Source organism: Armigeres subalbatus, chromosome 1 (genome assembly GCF_024139115.2).
Source record: "Armigeres subalbatus isolate Guangzhou_Male chromosome 1, GZ_Asu_2, whole genome shotgun sequence".
Classification (NCBI taxonomy): Eukaryota; Metazoa; Arthropoda; class Insecta; order Diptera; family Culicidae; genus Armigeres; species Armigeres subalbatus.
Window position 1 is genome coordinate 314,649,973 of NC_085139.1, and position 20,005 is coordinate 314,669,977.

The following is a 20,005-nucleotide window of genomic DNA, read 5'->3' on the forward strand; positions in this document are numbered from 1 at the left end:
AATAATCGAAAGCTTTTATAACTGGATACATGACTTCGGTAATTAAATACCTATAGAAATTTTTTCTTCGTTGATATAAAAGAAAAAACGTTAGAATCAGGAAAACCGAAATTCATGGTTACAGTTCCCTACAGATCCAAACGAAAGGAATTTCAAGCCCGTTTTGTTAAAGCAAACGAATGGATTTATGAAAGTTCGGAGGCTTCCGAGCTTCTTGGAAGGAGGCTTCCGAGCCTCTTGGAAGGAGGCTTCCGAGCCTTTGGGAAGGAGGCTTCCGAGCCTCTTGGAATGGGGCTTTCGAGTCTCTTGGAAAGAGGCTTTCGAGCCTCTTGGAAGGAGGCTTCCCGAGCAAAGCTTGAGAGCAAATCGATAACTAATTTTGTTGTTGTGAAATCGCCTAATTTTGATTACTCAGGTTGATATCCTTTTGGTCGTTTTAACGGTTAAAAGATCAAAATCTATAGCAGAAAAATCTTACTATGACATCAAATCGAAAACTATTCCTGCTATAGATGAGAGCAAATCAAAAACTAATTTTGATATTGGTTCCGATAACAAAATAAGTACACAGTTTGATGTCAGATCATACAATTTAGAAATCAACAGCAAAATGAGATCAAAATATGTAATCAGTCATGATGATTCATATTTGAAAACAAATTATGATTTCAATTTGATATCAATATCAAAATATGTTTTCTATATGCTCTCATTATGTTTTCAGACTTTGCTCGGGTTTCGAGCCTCTTGAAAGGAGGCTTCCGAGCCTCTTGGAAGGAAGCTTCCGAGCCTCTTGGAAGGAGGCTTCCGAGTCTCTTGAAAGGAGGCTTCCGAGCCTCTTGGAAGGAGGCTTCCGAGCCTCTTGGAAGGAGGCTTCCGAGCCTCTTGAAAGGAGGCTTCCGAGCCTTTTGGAAGGAGGCTTCCGAACTTCTTGGAAGGAGGCTTCCGAGCCTCTTGAAAGGAGGCTTCCGAGCCTCTTGAAAGGAAGCTTTCGAGCCTATTGAAAGGAAGCTTGGGGGCCCTCCTTAGCCGTGCGGTAAGACGCGCGGCTACAAAGCAAGACCATGCTGAGGGTGGCTGGGTTCGATTCCCGGTGCCGGTCTAGGTAATTTTCGGATTGGAAATTGTCTCGACTTCCCTGGGCATAAAAAGTATCATCGTGTTAGCCTCATGATATACGAATGCAAAAATGGTAACTTGGCTTAGAAACCTCGCAGTTAATAACTGTGGAAGTGCTTAGTGAACACTAAGCTGCGAGGCGGCAATATCCCAGTGGGGGATGTAATGCCAATGAAGAAGAAGAAGACGAGCCTCTTGAAAGGACGCTTCCGAGCCTCTTGAAAGGACGTTTCCAGTCTCTTAAAAGAAGCCTTTTGAAAATAACCTTCCGAACCACTTAAATGGAGACTTTCGAGCTTTTTGAAAAAAGGCTTGCGACCCTCTTGAAAGCACCCTTCCGAGCTTTGTGAAAAAGTCTTCCGACTCTCTTAAAACGAGGCATCCGGCCATCTTGAAAGGAAGCTTTCGAACTTTCCGAAAGAAGACTTCTGAACATCTTGGAAGGAGGAATTCGTGCTACTCTGAAGAAGGCTTCCGAGAAGCGTAGAAAGATGCCCTTAAACCTCTTGCAACGGAGCAATAGAGCTTTTCTAAAAAAGCCTGTCAAACAGAGGATTCCAAACCTTTAGATTCTAGATTTTTATTCAAAAGTATGTTAACATATTATTCAACATTTTTTCAGATCAGGTAGATTGCATTGAAGATTTTTAAAATTTGCTCATTCGACATTTGTCCGTTTGATCTTTTGTTCCGCCGTCCTTCATACGCTGTTCTAGTTGAGGAGAGCAGGGTTCAATTATTTTTTGATTTACTGATCGCCATGCATATTATGTACAGGACAAAGTTTAGAGATAAAAAAATCACAATTATCAAAACTTTATCAATAAGCTCCAATTGGAATTGTAATACGTCCGCCATAATGCAGTTTTATCCGAGGTACCCCCTAGGGCCAGCGAAGGTACCCCCAGGTGTACATGTACCCCAGGTGGAGAACCGCGTAGGGGAATAAATTTCGGTCCTTTAGAGAAAAAAGTAGGAAATTTCATATTCAGCAATCAGGACCGCATCTTTAAAAAAAACGAAGAGGAAACAATACTTCTGCGAAAAACATTAGGCGTTGCTAAGGCAACCTGAATGAAATGGGGGTTAAACTTGTCCCAAAATAAGTTTGATCAATAGAATATTCCCAACTTTTGAACTAATAAAAATTATAAATAAGGGAATTGACCGTTTTTCATCTCGCTGAACATATATTCATCTCATCGCGAAACAAAGAAATACGGCACCAATTCCGTCGTTTCTTTTTGCTAACATGCATGCATACTGCTGAGAAAGTCACAAAAATATGAAATAAATCAAAAAATATCTTTCCATTGCTTTGTTTTTGATGGGATGAACATCGGAGCCATGAAATGAAATCCAGGAGTAGTTCCCCTACACAAAATTGTTTACAGCTCAATATCAAAAACCAATCATTTTCCGATATTGGGGGTGCTTCAACGTTTCGTTTCCTGTCTTACTCTAAAAGGAATCAATCAAAGAACAGGAATAATCACGAGAACATGTTGAACGCATGTGTTTCGGCGGATCGGATGTACGAAAGATAGCACGTGATGTCAGTGTCAGCGAATCAGCCATCCTTGATAACCGTTACAGGAAAGCAATGGAAACATTGGACAATTACTTATTATTCTCCACGGTGACGCAATTCAGGTTCATGCGTTGTTAGCTAACTTCCAACTCAAGCGAGAAAATTGACCAATTCGTGATTCGTTTGAAGGAGCAGGCTCAATGCAGTTCCGGTGACCAGATTGAAGAAATGATCATGGATCAAGTCGTGATAAGCTTCGCGACAAATATCTGGAGGCTGATACCAGTCTGATCAAGATGCTTGATATTGCACGTAGTCATGAATCAGTTACACTCCCGCCAAAAACTTGGGTTCACCCTAAAACAGGGGCGTCTCGTGGACTTTTGGTACACCTGTTCTATCATCCTGCTAAAAAAATATTGATGCATATTTCTGGGTTGCTGAGTGGTTTCGAATGAAAGTTGTGCTTTTAATCTACTATTACAACCTTTTCTTATACAACTTAACAAAATATTAGAAAAAAATAAATAGAAAGGATTTACAAAACAATAAACAGCTTATTAATCTCTTTTGTTCCAAAAATTATTCTAAATAAATATGTACCTAAAATTTTAAACTCTCGCAAGTCTTCCGACATCTAACTTGGTAACAGTTGGCGATAACTGGATATTGCTCAGAATAGAGATCTTTCAAATCGGCTCTTTCCATGATTCGGGGTACACGGGACTCATCGCCGCTCATATTTCGTCGGTCGGGGTTCAGCGAAACCGCACCAAGCGCCTTTTCGACTGACTTGTGATATTTTGCTCGTAGAATAAAAACCAAAAGTAATTCATGTCAATTCATGTCAATTCATTCGTATATTTGTTTTTGGATATCCTCAGTTATGGGGTAGAAGGATATCCGATACGGTTTGTGATCAATTGGATCTGCTACACGAAAATTTGTACTTGAAATGGGTAATTTTTCATTGGCGCTTGGTGCGATTCGGCTGAGCCCCGGCCATATTTTGTTGCTATGAATCAGTGGCGTAGCCAGAAAATTGTTCTGGGGGGAAGGGGTTCTGAACATTTTTTTTTCGAAAAAAAAAATTTCTTCTAAAAATTTTGTCTCTGGGGGGGTTTTATGCCCAAAACCACCCCCGTGGCTACGCCACTGCTATGAATGAAATGTTATTAACCATTATTAGAGTAAAATGATTCAAGCAGTGATTCAAATCGTTCGAAGCTGTGAATATGAATCTGGAACAATAATTTTCCCAGAAGCTGTTCTAGATTCATTTTTTATACCAGTCAACTGTCAAAACTGTCAAGAAAGGCGCCGTAATTGCAAAGTAGATTGATCCGTAGATAAAATGACGCATTCACACACCAAAACAATTAAAAAATATTTGAATCTCGTCATTCAATCGTGGTTCAAATCTGCAGAAAAAGATCTGAGCGTTGAACCAGTTTTATTTTTTTTGATAGTTGACTGGCATAAAAATGAATCTACAACAGCTGCTGGGAAAAATAATGTTTCAGATTCATATTCAAACTGACAGCCCCGAACGATTTGAATCACTAATGATTTTACTCTTACACGTTATAATGCTCAGTTCTTTTTTCTGCAGATTTGAACCAGAGTCTGTTATATAGAGTTGCGCAAAGAGGATCTTCTTACACTTATCCTGAACGATCTTCTTGTTATTCTGTTTGCAACTTTCATTTTTGTTCAACCCTTAAAGTGACTTCACGGGAGTGTTCACTACTAAAGCTTTTTTATTCGATAACCAAGTCACCCACAGAGTGCAAACACGTGAGTTTCTTGTTGCTACTTTATTGGGGGGTGTATTGAAGTTTTTTGAAGCTGTTTCTAGAACAATTCTAATATATTTCAATTCATGCGTTTTATTTCGCCATAATAATCATTAGGCGATAACAATACTTTCGCCTTACCAACAAGCATTTGTTTACTTTGCTCGATAGGTAGACGGTTTGACAGTTCAATAGGTAGATTTGGCTTCACTCTTTGCGTAACTCTATATATAATAGACTCTGATTTGAACCACGATTGAATCACGAGATTCAAATATTTTTCAATTGTTTTGGTGTATGGATGCGTCATTTTATCTACGGATCAATACACTTTGCAATTACGGCGCTTTTCTTGACAGCAACATGATTTCATTGGAATTGGAAATTTGAAAAACATGTGTGGAACACTGCTGGGGAAATTAACGTGTTTGTTTTATTTTGCTCCAGATTCAAACTAAAATAGTGGTCGAAAATTTGGAATGAAACTGAATCACTACTAATTTCACTCTTAGTATATTTTTTTGATGCGACCCCAGATTATGACGACCAATGAATCACATTTAGAAGCTGAAATGTTTTCCAGTTATTGAATTTTTCAAATTTAGTGAAAATTTAGTGAAATCTATGTTGATTGATTTTGAGTATTCGTAAAAAGCGTTATTTGATGTCTATTTCAAGATATACATAAAAAAATCTTGGTCTATTTTGAAAACTCAAACATTAATTTAATATTGTTCTTGATGTATAGGTAGGGTTTCTTACCCCATTCCCGGCCTAACATGGGCACGACTGCATTATTTAATTGATATTTATGACTAGGAGCTACTTTTTCTGAATTTTGTGGGCCATGTATTGCGATGGGGTTCACCTCTGCTTAAAAAATAGTTATTCTTGCTAAAAACCGCTCGAAAAAGCTTTTATTTGATTTAAATTAACATGGTGCAGCACTCATTTCAGTCATAGGCGATTGCTTATCCGGCATACGCAAGTCTCTTCGGCATACGCAATATTTTACTCAATTTCTCAACATCTCACTCTCATTCTCTCTCTCGGGACGGTAGAAAATGCGACGTAAACAAAAATATGCAATGCACGTTCCACGATAACGTGATGCCAGATGGTATTATTAATAATAATTTTTATTTGGTTGAGAAGATATATGCACTCATCCAAATTCCTTCCAAATACTTGTAAATATATTGTTTTTAGTCTTTGAAATTGAGATAATTATAAATAACTTAAAAGCGTCAACGTTTTAGACAGTTTTCCTATTAACGACGAAGGATTATCTTCATACTAAAATGAGACTCACGGCCTTTTGGCAGCACTGTACAGCTAGAAGTTCTTGTGCCGAGGTGATTTTTTGTTCGGTTTGAGGATACATTTTTAAATGTATTCTAATATGTTTATATAAGATCTAGTGATACGAACAATTAGAAAAGATTGAAGTGCGTGATTTTAGCATTATTGTGTGGTGATAAACAGCCTGAAGCAATGGTTGTATCGAGCACTGTGACGATTTTCAGGTAGGTGTTTATTTGATGATACCATTTTGTAAAAGTGGAAAGAATCACTCCGGCTCAGTGGTATTGCAACAAAGAGCAAAAGTTTGAAATCTACATTTTTATTTTCTATAATTGGATCGATTAGGAGTGAAATAAATGGTTGAAAAATATTGAGCATTGTGCGCGATAAATAGGAGACTTTTTAAAAATTATCAATCATAAGCCTACAGCTACCAAACAGTATAAATCATTAGTTTTCTGTGCAGTGAGCCGGGAATGGGGTCCATAGGCCCAAGTAGTGATTTACCCTATTCATCAGGAGAAAAAAGAATAACAAACTGTTCCGAATCATCGGAGTTTGAACCAGGGTGGCCAGACCTACCGATTTCTCGGTAGTCCTACCGATTTTTGACTAACTTACCGATTCACAGACGAGAGATCAAAAACTACAGATTTTTCAAAATTCCTACCGAGAACTACCGATTTTCAACCCGCCAAACAAAAGCACGGCCATCATAATAATCTTTATTATAAATGATCATCATCATAAATATTTAAATGATTTAAATCATTTCCCATGCAATCTAATATCAGAGATTCAGAATAATTGAATCTCCTGTGTGTCGCATATACCTTAATTTTGTTTTATCTGTTATGATGATGTTTTGCATAAAATCCATAGTCCAATCCACATAAATAGAATAAATACAGGATCAGAGTATTAAATTATTATCTTTTGTGTCACTTACGATATTACTGCATCCTTGATAAAGATAGTTCGATGATCATCTACATTATTAAGGTTTGTTCGCGACAAAATCTGTACATCCCAAAACACGTATAACTTTTAAAATACCTCATCAACGAGTGAAATATTTCATAGAGTAATGAACGTATGTCTGTACTATCAGAAAATATTTTATTTATTAGTATTACAAGCACTTAATGGATCATGGTTTCGAAGAAAGAGCAGGATAGAAAATCAATTGTTTGCAGCCGCCATTAAGGTCTAGTTCTTTCGATTCGAAATCTTGCTAAAAAGCTATTGTTTTCATGTAAGCGCTGTTCATAGAGTCTTGAAATAGTTTGATGCTTTTTTGACATCCATGAGGATGCCAAGGAGTTGAACAAGAACGGATTTAGAGAACCACCAGTAGGATGGGAAGGTGAAACAAATACTACAGAGGAGAACAAATCTTTCGACACGAACTGTTTCTTCTCTGAATGTCACCAATTTTAAGGCATATGTCAAAGCATAGACAGAGAATGAAGTCATTTGAAGTAAAAACTGTGCCGAATAAACTGACACATATTTTTTTCTCAATTCTCAATGTTGTGCCCAGATTTTGTCGCGAACAAGCCTTATATTCATGTTTGCTCAATATTTAACAGTAACTTGAACATTTATTACATGGTAATTTTTCTACAAAAATGTCCACTAACTTTCATGAATTCTCAGTTTTTTTTAAGCTAAAGATGTTTTGTCCACAAGGAATTTTTTTTTGCAATTTAGTTTTTCTCCAAGTTTTAAGCGAAGAAACAAGTGGGGTATTTCTCAGCCAAATTCAAATGTGATGAGAAAACTATTCTTCCCGTCCGGTTTGAAGTTCATCAATAAATTTGGAATACTTAGAGTTAAATCAACAATCATTAGATCCCAACGAACCATTTGCACTGAATAAACTAGTTTTTTAGTTGAAGAAGCCTAGTTTCTGTCGAATAAGCGCTCTATTAGGCCCCCAATGTTTGTTGCGATTGTTCGTCGATATTGATTATGAATCTGAGAAACGTGAATTTTCTCAAAAGGCAATTTTAGATTTATCTTTATATCAGTTCTTAATATCTAGTTTCAGATTCAAATCAGAAAAGTGTTAGGTTATTTGATATTAATCTTGACTTAATCACTACTGATTTTACGTCTTATAGTGAAGTACATATAAACCCTGGCTCTCAAGAATGAACTTCTCAATTATAAGATTTACATATTTTGAAAACGTTATCATACCATTTAATATAATTTGACACTACCGATAACTACTGACTTTTCTACAGTCAAGCTACCGATTTCCCAAAATATAATATGGCCACCCTGGTTTGAACGAAAACGTGCGTGCGCGGTGCGCCTATCGGCAAAGCACAGCACGACAGTCCGACAGAGTCTAACCGAAGGTAAGTCGCATCGTTGATTATTCTCGCAGCGCGTCGAACGAGTTGGACTCCTGCACAGCATAGCAGAACTTTCATCCAAACGTGCTTGCTTTCCATGCGAAAGAGGATGATGTGTGGAAACGGAGAAAGCTGGCGACGCTCACGCTGGTTCTCTGCGCGCGTAGAACGAGTGAGCATGCCAGCAAATATATTATAATATATTTAATATATTTAATATATAATATATTTGATGCCAGGGAGGAAATTATTTCAAAACATTTATTGCCCGTTGCAACTTCGTTTTGCTTCGAATTTTTAGCGTGCACACCAATACATTCAAACTATCTTCGTAATTGTTTTTTGTTGTTGTTATTTATCGAACACACATGTTTTTGTTTACTGAAATAAACAATAAACAGTGTCAATTCATTCGTGTGTGTGACACAGGAAAAATATTCACGCAAATAATTTTCGCGCAGGAGTCTAATAAGGCGGAATCTGCGCAATATCATGGCGCAAAACTTTAAATTTAACTTCTGACAGCGCTGCTGTTGGTTCTTTATTATGAATCGTACGATTGGCAAAAGCTTTCTATGTGATACGTAGTGTGTCGGAAAAATACATATTTAGCTGCAATTTGACTGTACGCCAACTATGTGGCGTTGACTTCATCTGCCTACGCAATATTTTGTTTCGTTATAAAAATGGTTACCTGTTCCATGAACAGGTAGAACGTATAGACGAGGCGCCTCTGCCCTAAAAAATATAGGCAAAAGTTTTTGGCCGTATTTTCGCCGTCTTACATCCGATTTCGGGTATTGCTGGCTCATTATAAAGAATATGAGTAGATCTTGCATCGTAGGTATTTTAAACCAACAATTTTCATTTTTTTATGTTCTAAAATATTACATTAAGATACACATTTTTCTTATATTTACACGCAAAAAAAGTGTTCCCGAATTCGTGAACCAGCAAAAATACACCGTGATTTAATTCATGGATTCGGGAACACCAGTCACGTTTTTTAAAACGTTCCAGAAAATGTGACTGTGTTCCCGAATCCGTGGTTGTTCACGAAAAAATACACCGTGAACTTGTTAACTCACGAATTCATGAACGCTTTATTGAGTCCACAAAATTTCGAAATAAAAAGTGGAAAGGAACCCAGTTTTGATCATCTTTGAGATGCATTGATGAAATTTCGGCGTTTTCTTTTTTGTTTTATTTTTAAAAATTAAAATGTTTACTCAAGTGCATGGTATGCATTGGCCAAAAGTTTGGGTTTAGTACTAAACTGGTCTTAGACAGTTGCTAGAGTCACTATTGGTGGAACATATTGCGATACAACACTATTTGGTATCCAGGATGGAAGATGTTCATTACTGTCGGGTAAAAATGTGGAGGTTCTAGGAATCATCAAATTTCTTCATTCCGTGTCTAAGGAAGGACTACCATGTATAAAAGGTGAGCAATTTTCGTCAATGCCTGAACATTAATTCAGCTAACATATTATTAATAAAATTGAATAAAATTTGTATTGATTTGTATGACTTTTGCGTGACTATCAAAATTGATAAATCTATTCCTCCTGTGAGGTAAGCGTATCGTCGCATACCCGTCCCACTGGAAGGGCTAATATTGCTCAAAACTTTAGGAACATGAGCGTCAGGGTGTAATTGAACGCGTCCCAGAGGCTTCAGAATGGGTATCACCTATGGGACGATTCAAATATGACGTCCACTACTTTTTGAGATTTCTAGACCCCCCTCCCCCCCCTGTCCCGCTTTTTTGTATACCTAGTATATGCAGTGTCACAAAATCTTAGACCCCCTCCCCCACTAAAACCTGTGACATCATTGTTGAACGACCCCTATGTTGGTGAAACGGAAGAGCGAAGACAAAGTGAGGATCATGGTCGATTTACGAGAGGCCAATAAGGCTATGATAAGGGAAGTTCATCTTTGCCCACTCTCGCACAAATGGTCAGCCGATTGAAGGACAGTAACGTATTTGCTAAATTCGACAATAAACAAGTTTTTCATAAACTAGAGCAAGGATTGTCAGTACATTACGATACTTATTTCCCCCACTTGGGCTAATAGTACGTTATAAACATTTTTGGATTACCAGCCGCTCCGTAGCTATTCCAAAACTGTATGGAATCAATGTTAGGAGATTTTCCATGGCTGGTCGTATTCATAGACGCTCCAGATGAAAACATCTTAAAACCAAGAACTACTTCCATTTATCAGCAAAGGGTATTAGCATTTCCCCCTGAAACTATTCTTCAACTGGAAACTATTATCAAGTTTCGCCTACCACGACGGCAGTTCGAAGTTTTCTGATGTTTATAACATTTGTTGGTTGATATATTCCGAACCTTTCGAACCCATTGAACACACTTTACCAGAAAATGCCAAATCAAATGTGGAAACTCTGGCATATTTTGACTCTGATCTGGATACGTTTCTAATGGCTGGTGCTAGTCCAATATGTCTAGGAGCAGTACTTTGAAAAAAAAAAAAAGGATTCAGAGTAATCAGTCATGCCTCCAAACCACTCACCGAAGTTGAACGCCGATATGCCCAGACGAAGAGGAGAGCATTGGCTTTGGTTTGGGCCCCAGAGAAATTCAATTTCTATCTTGATGGAAACAATCTTTGAGGATAAAGCAAAAGCTTGGGCAAGAATCGAAAGATGGAGGTATGGTGGGTACTAGGGTGGTTCAAAAAATCGATTTTGCTCCACAGTGCTAATCTGATTCTTTACCATGTTCTGAGTGTCCTCTGAAAATTTGAGCTTATTTGGATTAAAACTGATTTAGCACAAGCCGTTTCAAGTTTGCATGCAAATTAGTATGGGGAAATTTATTTTTTCATTATACTGTTAATGACGCTTCCCCATTAAGCGCAGGTTAAAAGAAAACCTACATAGCTGAAAGGAATACTCAACAGCTTTCACCCAACGAAAATCGCATGTTGATTAATCGCCCCAATAATTAGTAATCGATTTTAAGACAGGTTGCAAATCTTTAGTCATGATCGTTAAACTTCTTTGAGGGCATCACTGAAATGTGCAGTGCAACATAGTAGCCTGAATTTGTGTGTGCTATTTTTCGCGCCACGAGCAGCATTGTTGCCTGTTGAGGAGTTATGCAATTAGCTCCAGAAAACCACGGTATAGATTAAATTCGATTACTAATTATTGGAAAGATTAATTAAGATGCGGTTTTCACTGGGTGAAAGCTGTTGAGTATTCCTTTTAGCTATGTAGGTTTTCTTTTAACCTGCGCTGAATTGGGAAGCGTCATTAACAGTATAATGAAAACATAAATTTCCCCATACTAATTTGCATGCAAACTTGAAACGTCTTGTGCTAAATCAGTTTTAATCCAATTAAGCTCAAATTTTCAGAGGACACTCAGAACATGGTAAAGAATCAGATGAGCACTGTGGAGCAAAATCGATTTTTTGAACCACCCTAGTGGGTACGCATCGATGTTTTGGTGGAAAAATTCGTCAAAGCATGTAACGGCTGTTTGCTGGTCTCAAATTCATCAACTGAACCGATGGTTAGAACAACGCTACCAGCAGGTCCATGGCAAAAACTTGGACTTTACTCGCTTTGGACTTAACAGAAGTTTCTAAACGTATACATCTTTTGGTTGTCATTGATTTCTCCAGATTTCCAGAAATCGAAATAATGTCATCCATAACTATTTACCATATGGACAAATGGACACCATAGACTCACGATGAAATGGACTGGCAACGATAACGAATTATGGACATCTAATAATAGATTCTGTGTGGATTCTGTACAGCAGAGTAACACATTAGATCACGGCATAGTATGTAGCGGTTCAGAACACAGAGTGCCTACCAAATAAGAACACGAATAAAAAAAACGGCCCTCCATTCGGATCAGATGAATTTGTTAGCTTTTGCAAGATATCTGAAATAGAAATCAAACACTCGGTTTGGTCGAACGCTATAACCGATCACTCATCAAATCAATCAAAATAGGTGTGGCTCTAGGGCGAGAGTATAGCTGAGGACTCCAAGGATTATGACCAGAAGAAACTCGATGACATGAGGTTCCATTTTACACGTGACCTAGCGCAGCGTGGAAATCGCTATCCGAAATGTGCAATCATCGGATCAACAAGCGGACTTCATTGCAAAAGGCTTGCCGTTGATTGCATCCAGAGAACACTGCGCCAAGCTGGAGCTAGGAAGTAAAGGAGACTACTGTGGTCGACCAGGGCTGTTGAGTGTAACCACCGTATGCCCCCACTTTGTTCTACTCCTATGAGCATAGCCATTTTGTTAATACCACAGAGAAACAGACGTCTCACTAAACATATGTTCCATCGTACACCTTTTTAACGGTTTATTTAACTTTTTGTAGGTGGTCAATCGGCCACCGATGGCGCTTTCATCGATTTTGCTTGTGTTTGACGTTTGCACACTACCGCCATCTGGTTGCCGCTTGGCCACTCACCGGGATTTCAGCATTGGGCGACAATGTTTTCGTGACGATGATTTTGATTGCAATTTGTTCTAAGTGAGACGTCTGTTCCTCTGTGTTAATACTTTTGTCTATAGCCTCTTGGACATCCCCGACTAATAACAATCGCAACAAAAATTAAATGTTAACGTAAAACACGTTCTCAATGAACCATTTCTCTAGCGCAGCGGTTATCAACCTTTTTCATGAGAGGTACCCCTTCGAACTTTTACATTAATTGATGTACCCCCTATTTTTTGCTGTAAATGAAAATAAGCGTATCTGACATATTGCCCTTCATAAAGTGGGTTGACATTTTTATTATTCCGTGCAACTTACCAACCCACATTAAGTTTAACCATCAAGCTTCCTACAGGACCGTTATGACTATTGGAGGCTTGAGGTCCGAACCACTTAAAAGTAGGCTTCCGAGCTTCTTGAAAGGAAGCTCCCGAGCTTCTTCAAATGAGCTTTCCGAGCCTCTTGAAAGGTGGCAGCCGATCCTTTTGAAAGGAGGCTTCAGAGCCTCTTGAAAGGAGGTTTCTAAGCATCTTGAAAGGAGGTTTCCGGGCCTCTTAAAAGGAACTTCCCGAGCCTCTTGAAAAGAACTTTTCGAGCTTTTTGCAAGAAGGCTTTCGATCTCTAAAAGGAGGCTTCCGAGCCCCTTGAAGGAGGTTTCCGATCATCTTAAAAGGAACCTCCCGAGCCTCTTGAAAAGAGCCTTTCAAGCTTTTTGCAAGAAGGGTTTCGAACTCTTAAAAGGAGGCTCCCAAGCTTCTTGAAAGAAGGCGTCCAGACCACTTTAATCGAAGCTTCCGAGCCTATTGAAAGAAGACTTCATGGCTTTTTGAAAGAAGGCTTCCTAGCCTCTTGAAGAAATGCTTCCAAGCCTCTTCCAGGTTTCCAATCCTCTCGATAGGAGTCTTCCAAGCCTCTTGATAGGAGACTTCCAAGCCTATTGATAGGAGTCTTTCTAGCCTCTTGAAAGGAGACTCTTAGAAGTAGGCTCACGAGCCTTTTAAAGGATCCTATTGAAAGGAACCTTCCGAGCCTTGAGTCCTCCAGGCTTCTTGAAAGGAGTCGCCCAAACCTTTCAAAATGAGACTTTCCAAGCCTTTCGAAAGACGACCTTCAAGCACCTTGGAAGAATACTTCCGAAATGCGTCGAAGGATGCTTCTAATCTTCTTGCAACAACAAAAAAACGAGCTTTTCTGAAAAAGCCTTCATGCCTCTCAAACAAAGGCTCCCAAACCTTTGAATTCTAGATTTTAGTTAAGAACCATATTCTTAACATATTCTTTAACATTTCGTTTCGATCAGGTATGTTGCGTAGAAGATTTTTTTTTAATTATTTGTTCATTCGTTGGTTGTGGAGGGCGGAATTCGATTGGCTTTGGTTTATTAATCTCTATGCATATTATGTACAAGGCAAAGTATTGGGGGTCGTTCAACAATGATGTCACAGGTTTTAGGGGGGGAGGGGGTCTAAGACTTTGTGACACTGCATATACTAGGTATACAAAAAAGCGTGACAGAGGGGGGAGGGGGGTCTAGAAATCTCAAAAAGTAGTGGACGTCATATTTGAATCGTCCCTTGAAATAAAAAAAAACACAATTATCAATATGTTTTGATTGGAATTGTCCTACGGCCGCATTTTTGTCCGAGGAATCCCTAGGGCTTGCGAAGGTACCCCCAGGTTGAGAACTGCTGCTCTAGTGAATTGCATTTTTTTTAAAGAAATTCCTATCCGAAACCACACCATTTCTTTCCCGAGATTCGAAAATATTTTTCCGGGAAGTTTAAAAATTGACAAATTTAGAAGAATTTAGCGCGTAATTTTGGTTATTTTTGAAAAAAAACTTGCAGAGTTAAATTACGGCAAATCACAGTTTTCAAATCAGCGCATAGTATTTTTTTTTATTTATATAGACATATGTTAGACAAAGTTGTAGACTTAATTCTTAGAGATAAATTGAAAACCATGAATAGACATTTTTCATCCATGCTCTCACCTGAACATCGAGTCAAAGTAACGTCTAGTCCCCGATTTTTTTTTTAATTTGTAGAATGTTATATATTATATAGGGGAACTGTTCCGATCTCCATCTCACTGTACATATATCCATCCCATCGCTAAACAAAGAAATCTCGCTTAACTTTTCAAAAGGTCCTAAGTAACATTTTTTTCATGATTTAATTTGAATATTGCAATCAACAGATTAACATGAAATATGTTGATTGCAATATTCAAATTAAATCATGAAAAAAATGTTACTTAGGACCTTTTGAAAAGTTAAGCGAGAAATCGCTTCTTTTTGTCAACGCTCACTGCTGAAAAAAAATCACAAAAATAATAAACAAACCAAATTCCTTTCCATTGCTTTGTTTTTTTATGGGATGGAAATAGGAGCTATGAGAGCTATGTGGCAAACCGTTCCCCTACCCATTCAATGATCGTTTCAAATGGAAATATCATGTAACAGAATGAACAATACCAACGCTTGGTCTTGGAATAAATTCTCGCTTAACTTTTCAAAAGGACCTAAGTAACATTTTTTTCATGAATTAATTTGAATACTGCAATCAATAGCTCTCATGTTGTTCTGTTGATTGCGCTATTCAAATTAATTCATGAAAAAATTGTTACTTAGTTCCTTTTGAAAAATTAAGCGAGAATTGACAGAAAGGTGACCTTCAAAACTTCGCTTGGAAAGTAATTTGAATGACAATGGAAAATATTTCCGAACCACTGTGAATAAATTTGGAATTCATATGACAGTTGGAATAAATATGTGGTACGCTGCTAATCATTATTGGAAATTTGACTACTGTCTCTATCGAAAACTGAGAAAATTCGAAACCTACGACTGACTTGCGGTGATTGATAAAACATGAGAACATTTCTGATTCTGATATTTACCAAATGTTATAAACGTGGAGAAGCATACCAACCTATGTAAAAAAAAACCTATCAGTGACTAAGTAAATAATGTAAAGTATGACGAGAAGCACTCGGTTCGAATCAGTAGCCAGGAAAAATAGAACCGTGATTGTTCTAATATCGATGACTGTATCGTGCTACTTTTTTTCCACTTCCTGCCATATTCGAAAGCATCGCACACACGACACAGCAGATAGAAGGGTGCCAATAAGAAAAATGAGATACTAAAAATAATACCCTACTATAAATCTATGCTCGGATGGAACAGCGTTTGCTTTTTCAATTTTTGCGCTCTCGATTTCTCTCGTATTGTTTGTCCTAGATTTACTCATTTGCAAACCACGCTAGACACTGGTAGACACTCGAGGAATTTCAAAACACCAACACACAATCCGATTAGCGATTTATACCAACTGCCCGGCAAGAACAATACACGATTGCATAAATGCAGGCGGGTCGTTCCCCTTGGCTTTTGCCGTTGATCAAATAATTTTGATTTGGATGAGTCCACCTGACGGACAACCTGTCCGAGTGATGGCCCAAGCCCGCACCACCAGCTAGCTTCGTGAGCTTGCCTACAAAAATAGCATGCCATTCAATATAGAACACTGGCTGGATTATCCCAACAGTCGAGCGATTGAATTATACGAGCACAAAAACAATACACGCGAGTGAATGCTATTGCGCGCGGCCTACTCCGACGAGGAAAATAGACAGAAAATTGATTATCAGCAGAAGGCAAACGGCAGGCTATGGACTTTTCAGGAGCTGCACACAAATACCAACGCGACTATCAGGACTGAATCGGACTGCTGCGGCGATGGGGTGAATATGCTCGACTTTTCTCTTCCACCCGTTTTCTCTCACTAGCACTGCTGGGTTTGTTGGGTCGTCCTCCTATCGTCAACCTGCTGTACCCACCCCCTTTACCACCTGCTTCGCCGTAAAACGCGAAAGTTATGCATGCATTCACAATTTAATACACTTTTCACGAATTAGGAAAACTGCTTTTCCTAAGTGGGGCTTTTCACGGATTCGTTATCGAATTTTCTCACGTTCCAAATGTCACCACTCGCATTCGGATATCAATTTTCATCGGGCGTTTTCACCAATGCAAAAAAACTGGATCAAGACGATAAACTTAATATTTTTACCAGTGACACTGCGGTGCCTTTGCGCGAATAAGGAAGAAAAACGAGCAGGTGCCTCCGAATTTTCCGCACCGTCCGCGTTCGATTTATTTCTCGACCACCTAACCAAATCGCAACCCGTCCCGAAACGTTACGCGACACGATTCCAGCCCGTTCCAGTTGGATTTAGTCACGGGATTTCATTGCACCGATCCGTTCGAAAATTTCACTTTTCTTCCTTGCTCTCTAGTAAAAGTGTCCTGCTCGGTCGCTTGCTTCGATCTTTTCTATCTGTGCCGTCGTCGTCGTCGTTCGTCTGTTTGTCCGTCCACCACACCAACAAACCATTCTAACGCGAGAGTCACTCACTTCATGGGCTGCTCTGACTCTGACGACTAGGCAGAATGTGTGTTTTGCATTTGGTTCGATGTCGTCGACCATCATCAGCATCATAGTGCTCGGTTTTTCCAAGTGTGCGGACGACTTCCATCTTCCATCATGCTTTTCCACCGTGCCGTTAGGGGTGTGTTGGTGTAAATAAATCCTGTTTGTGTGGTGTGAATTTTCCGACCACCCGCACCATGACGCACATGGCCCCGTTCTTTGACGGGCGGTTTGACTGCAGTCAAGTATCGCGTGGAAAACTCACCACGACTCGAGGGGGTGACATCTCCGGTCGGTGAGTGACGATAGGGCTGGCATCGGTCGTACAAAAACTATGCTTGCTGAGTTTGTGTTTCCTGTGCCGAAAGCTAGGTGGCTGCTAGTGTCAAGTCTCCGACATAAACATAAATAGTGTGTGGAGAAGCAGTGGGTCTTGATTCTCTGTGTGAAAACGATGGCATTGTTACATAAAAAGATAAGTGAATTACCGGAGGATGCCGTGCTATTGGATGAAAGGCAAGCGCTGCTGTACTTCATGAAGCTGGTGGAAAAATGGCCGGATAAGTGGGATGTGTAAGTATCCTTATATGAATCATGGGTTGCCATTCAAAACACTGACCTCACTTTTTCAGATGGGCAATGAAGTACACCCCTGGCATTTTGGGAGTAACGACGGTTGTGTCCAGTATTTACATCAACAACCACTATCGAACAAAGCTCAAGCTGGGCACCTATGGACGTCTTTCCAGCTACATACCGGCTGTCGTCCTGCCGGCAATTATGACTACATTCTTCCACAGAGTCTACGTCGTGCCGGACATAGTGCTCGGTAAACATCAGTGTCCGGTTTGTGTTCAAACCAGGGCTGGGTTATTGCAGGCAGGATTCAGCACTATTTACCCCATGCTGTTAGCTCCGATGTCCGCTTTTATGGTATCTTCGATCATATAAATTATTTCACGAAATTTACTACGTTTGATGCTTCCTTTGCAGTTCGCTACCAGACATTTCACCTATCGTTTGCCTTCAATTACCGAGAAGCCTATGGAAGTAGTGAAGTTGTATAGGAAGCTATCCAACCCTATCATGATGACGGTGATTGGTCTGTTGGCATTCAATCTGATGGCATCGATGTTCCTCACCGGAAAGGAAATCCAGACAGTGTACAACATTAATATAAAGCTACTGGAATCCGACAATGAGAATCAGTTCAAGAGTTCATGATTGAGAACCTTAAAACTGAACTTTGTTAATATAAATTAGTAAATAAAAATATGTCCTTGAAAACTCGATTTGCATTAGTAAAGCATGTAAAAGATTTAATTCGAAAAATGTATTGGAGGCAATGAAGCTTTGCAAATGACAACATTCAGGGTTGTTACGACTACCGTCAAACGGGGTGACTTGCAACAGCGGGGTGACTTGCAACAGCGGGGTGACTTGCAACACTTGGGTGTGCCACAAGTTTTTGTTTTTTTACAATAAAAAAAGGCCCAAACATCGAACTTGTCGTCACGCATCCCTAGGTTACATTGTATTTGTTGTGCCTAGTTGGTATTTAGGTGAAAATATAACTCACTGTTGTTTTTTTGTATTATTTTGTGAAACATTTTCGTTAATTGAAAATCGAACGTCGTAAATCGTAAGTTCGTGTAGCAAATTGAAAATAATTTCACCAAAATCGATCCCCTCTCCAGTTACAGTACCTAATAAGGTATGTAATTCCGCAAAAACTATAAAATAATAAAATTGTTTGTTTTTGAAATATCAACTTTTTCGAAATTTGTCCCCCTGCGGGGTGACTTGCAACAGCTGATACACGATAGTTTTATTTATCAAAAACTGCTGATTCAGTTTTTAAACATTTTTTTTTTCAAACTAGCATTGATTTTATGTTACAGAATTCCTTTACTAGCCGCGAAACTACAAAAAACCTGGAGGAAGTTGCATGATTTCTAATTTTTCAAAGAAAACTTTGATGGAGTCGGCGGTAGAAGTTAAAAAACAAATTGTTTATTTGGGAAGCCGCTTGGCGTTACGATTTGTCCCCTACAACAATTTTACATTATCTTAATAAATAAAACAGTAAAACTAAGACTTACGGTGGTCAAACAGTGTTGAATCCCCAAGAAGATCCAACACTTGTGGATGGTTTGCTGCTTGCTGCGGAAATGCCTTTTCAAAATAATGATCTTAACATAATGGTGGTAAATTAGATGATGGGGAATGAAAGGAAAACTGTTTTAAAAACAACTATCTAGGGAATGACTGGTGGGGCACACCATTCTTAAGCCGACATAGAGCACTTTTAAACTGATGACTTAAAAATATCAATCGATACGTTGAAATCGTAAAAAAGGCGGAATGGTGGGAGGGGGGATCGCTCAAGTAAGGCCCCTGCATTGACAGTGATGGAGAATGACCCAGGATGAAAAATCACTACGATTAAGATGTTCTAAAACATGTTATGATTGAATTCGATGATGTGTTGCAAGTCACCCCGCAGTAGGGGTGGCTTGCAACACCCATCATTTTGATATTATTTTCATATTTTTATTTTTGTTGTATATCTGATTATATGTCTAATCACTAATATTAGGACCCATTAAAAGTATCATGTACTAGTAGAATGAATAAATCCTTTTAATTCAGAATTATTGAGCGAGAAACTTGAAAAGTGTTGCAAGTCACCCCGTTTGACGATACGTGGATTTCGCGATTTTCGCGGATTTCGCGGTTTTCGCGGATTTGGCGCGGATTTACATAATGATTTTAGGGTTTCGCGCGGATTTGGCGCGGATTTAGTTTTAGGTGGAAATTTAATAAATAAAATACTAAATCTAAGGAAGTTTATTTGAAAATTAGTTTGATGCCTATCTATATATGGGCTTTATTTTCATTAGCAAATGTTGTTGAGAATGTTTCAAGGTTATTAACATT

General features: G+C 38.8%; 2 protein-coding genes across 7 annotated transcripts in view; one reads left to right on the top strand and one right to left on the bottom strand.

Moving 5' to 3' along the window:
* LOC134207939 (disks large 1 tumor suppressor protein) overlaps positions 1-16,970 on the bottom strand; it is a 202,909-nt gene extending 185,939 nt beyond the window's left edge. For 5 of the 6 annotated variants that reach the window (XM_062684020.1, XM_062684019.1, XM_062684018.1 and 2 more), the window contains exon 1: positions 16,706-16,970. The gene's annotated coding sequence lies outside the window, so the exon portion shown is untranslated. The remainder of the gene's footprint in view (positions 1-16,705) is intronic. The other variant, XM_062684017.1, reaches the window with a different exon arrangement.
* Positions 16,971-17,435: 465 nt separating this feature from the next.
* LOC134207947 (uncharacterized) lies at positions 17,436-18,357 on the top strand. The gene is made up of 3 exons (XM_062684037.1): positions 17,436-17,638; positions 17,698-17,998; positions 18,059-18,357. The coding sequence occupies exons 1-3, from the start codon at positions 17,520-17,522 to the stop codon at positions 18,287-18,289; spliced, it is 651 nt and encodes a 216-aa protein (XP_062540021.1). The 5' UTR covers positions 17,436-17,519; the 3' UTR covers positions 18,290-18,357.
* Positions 18,358-20,005: the final 1,648 nt, after the last annotated feature.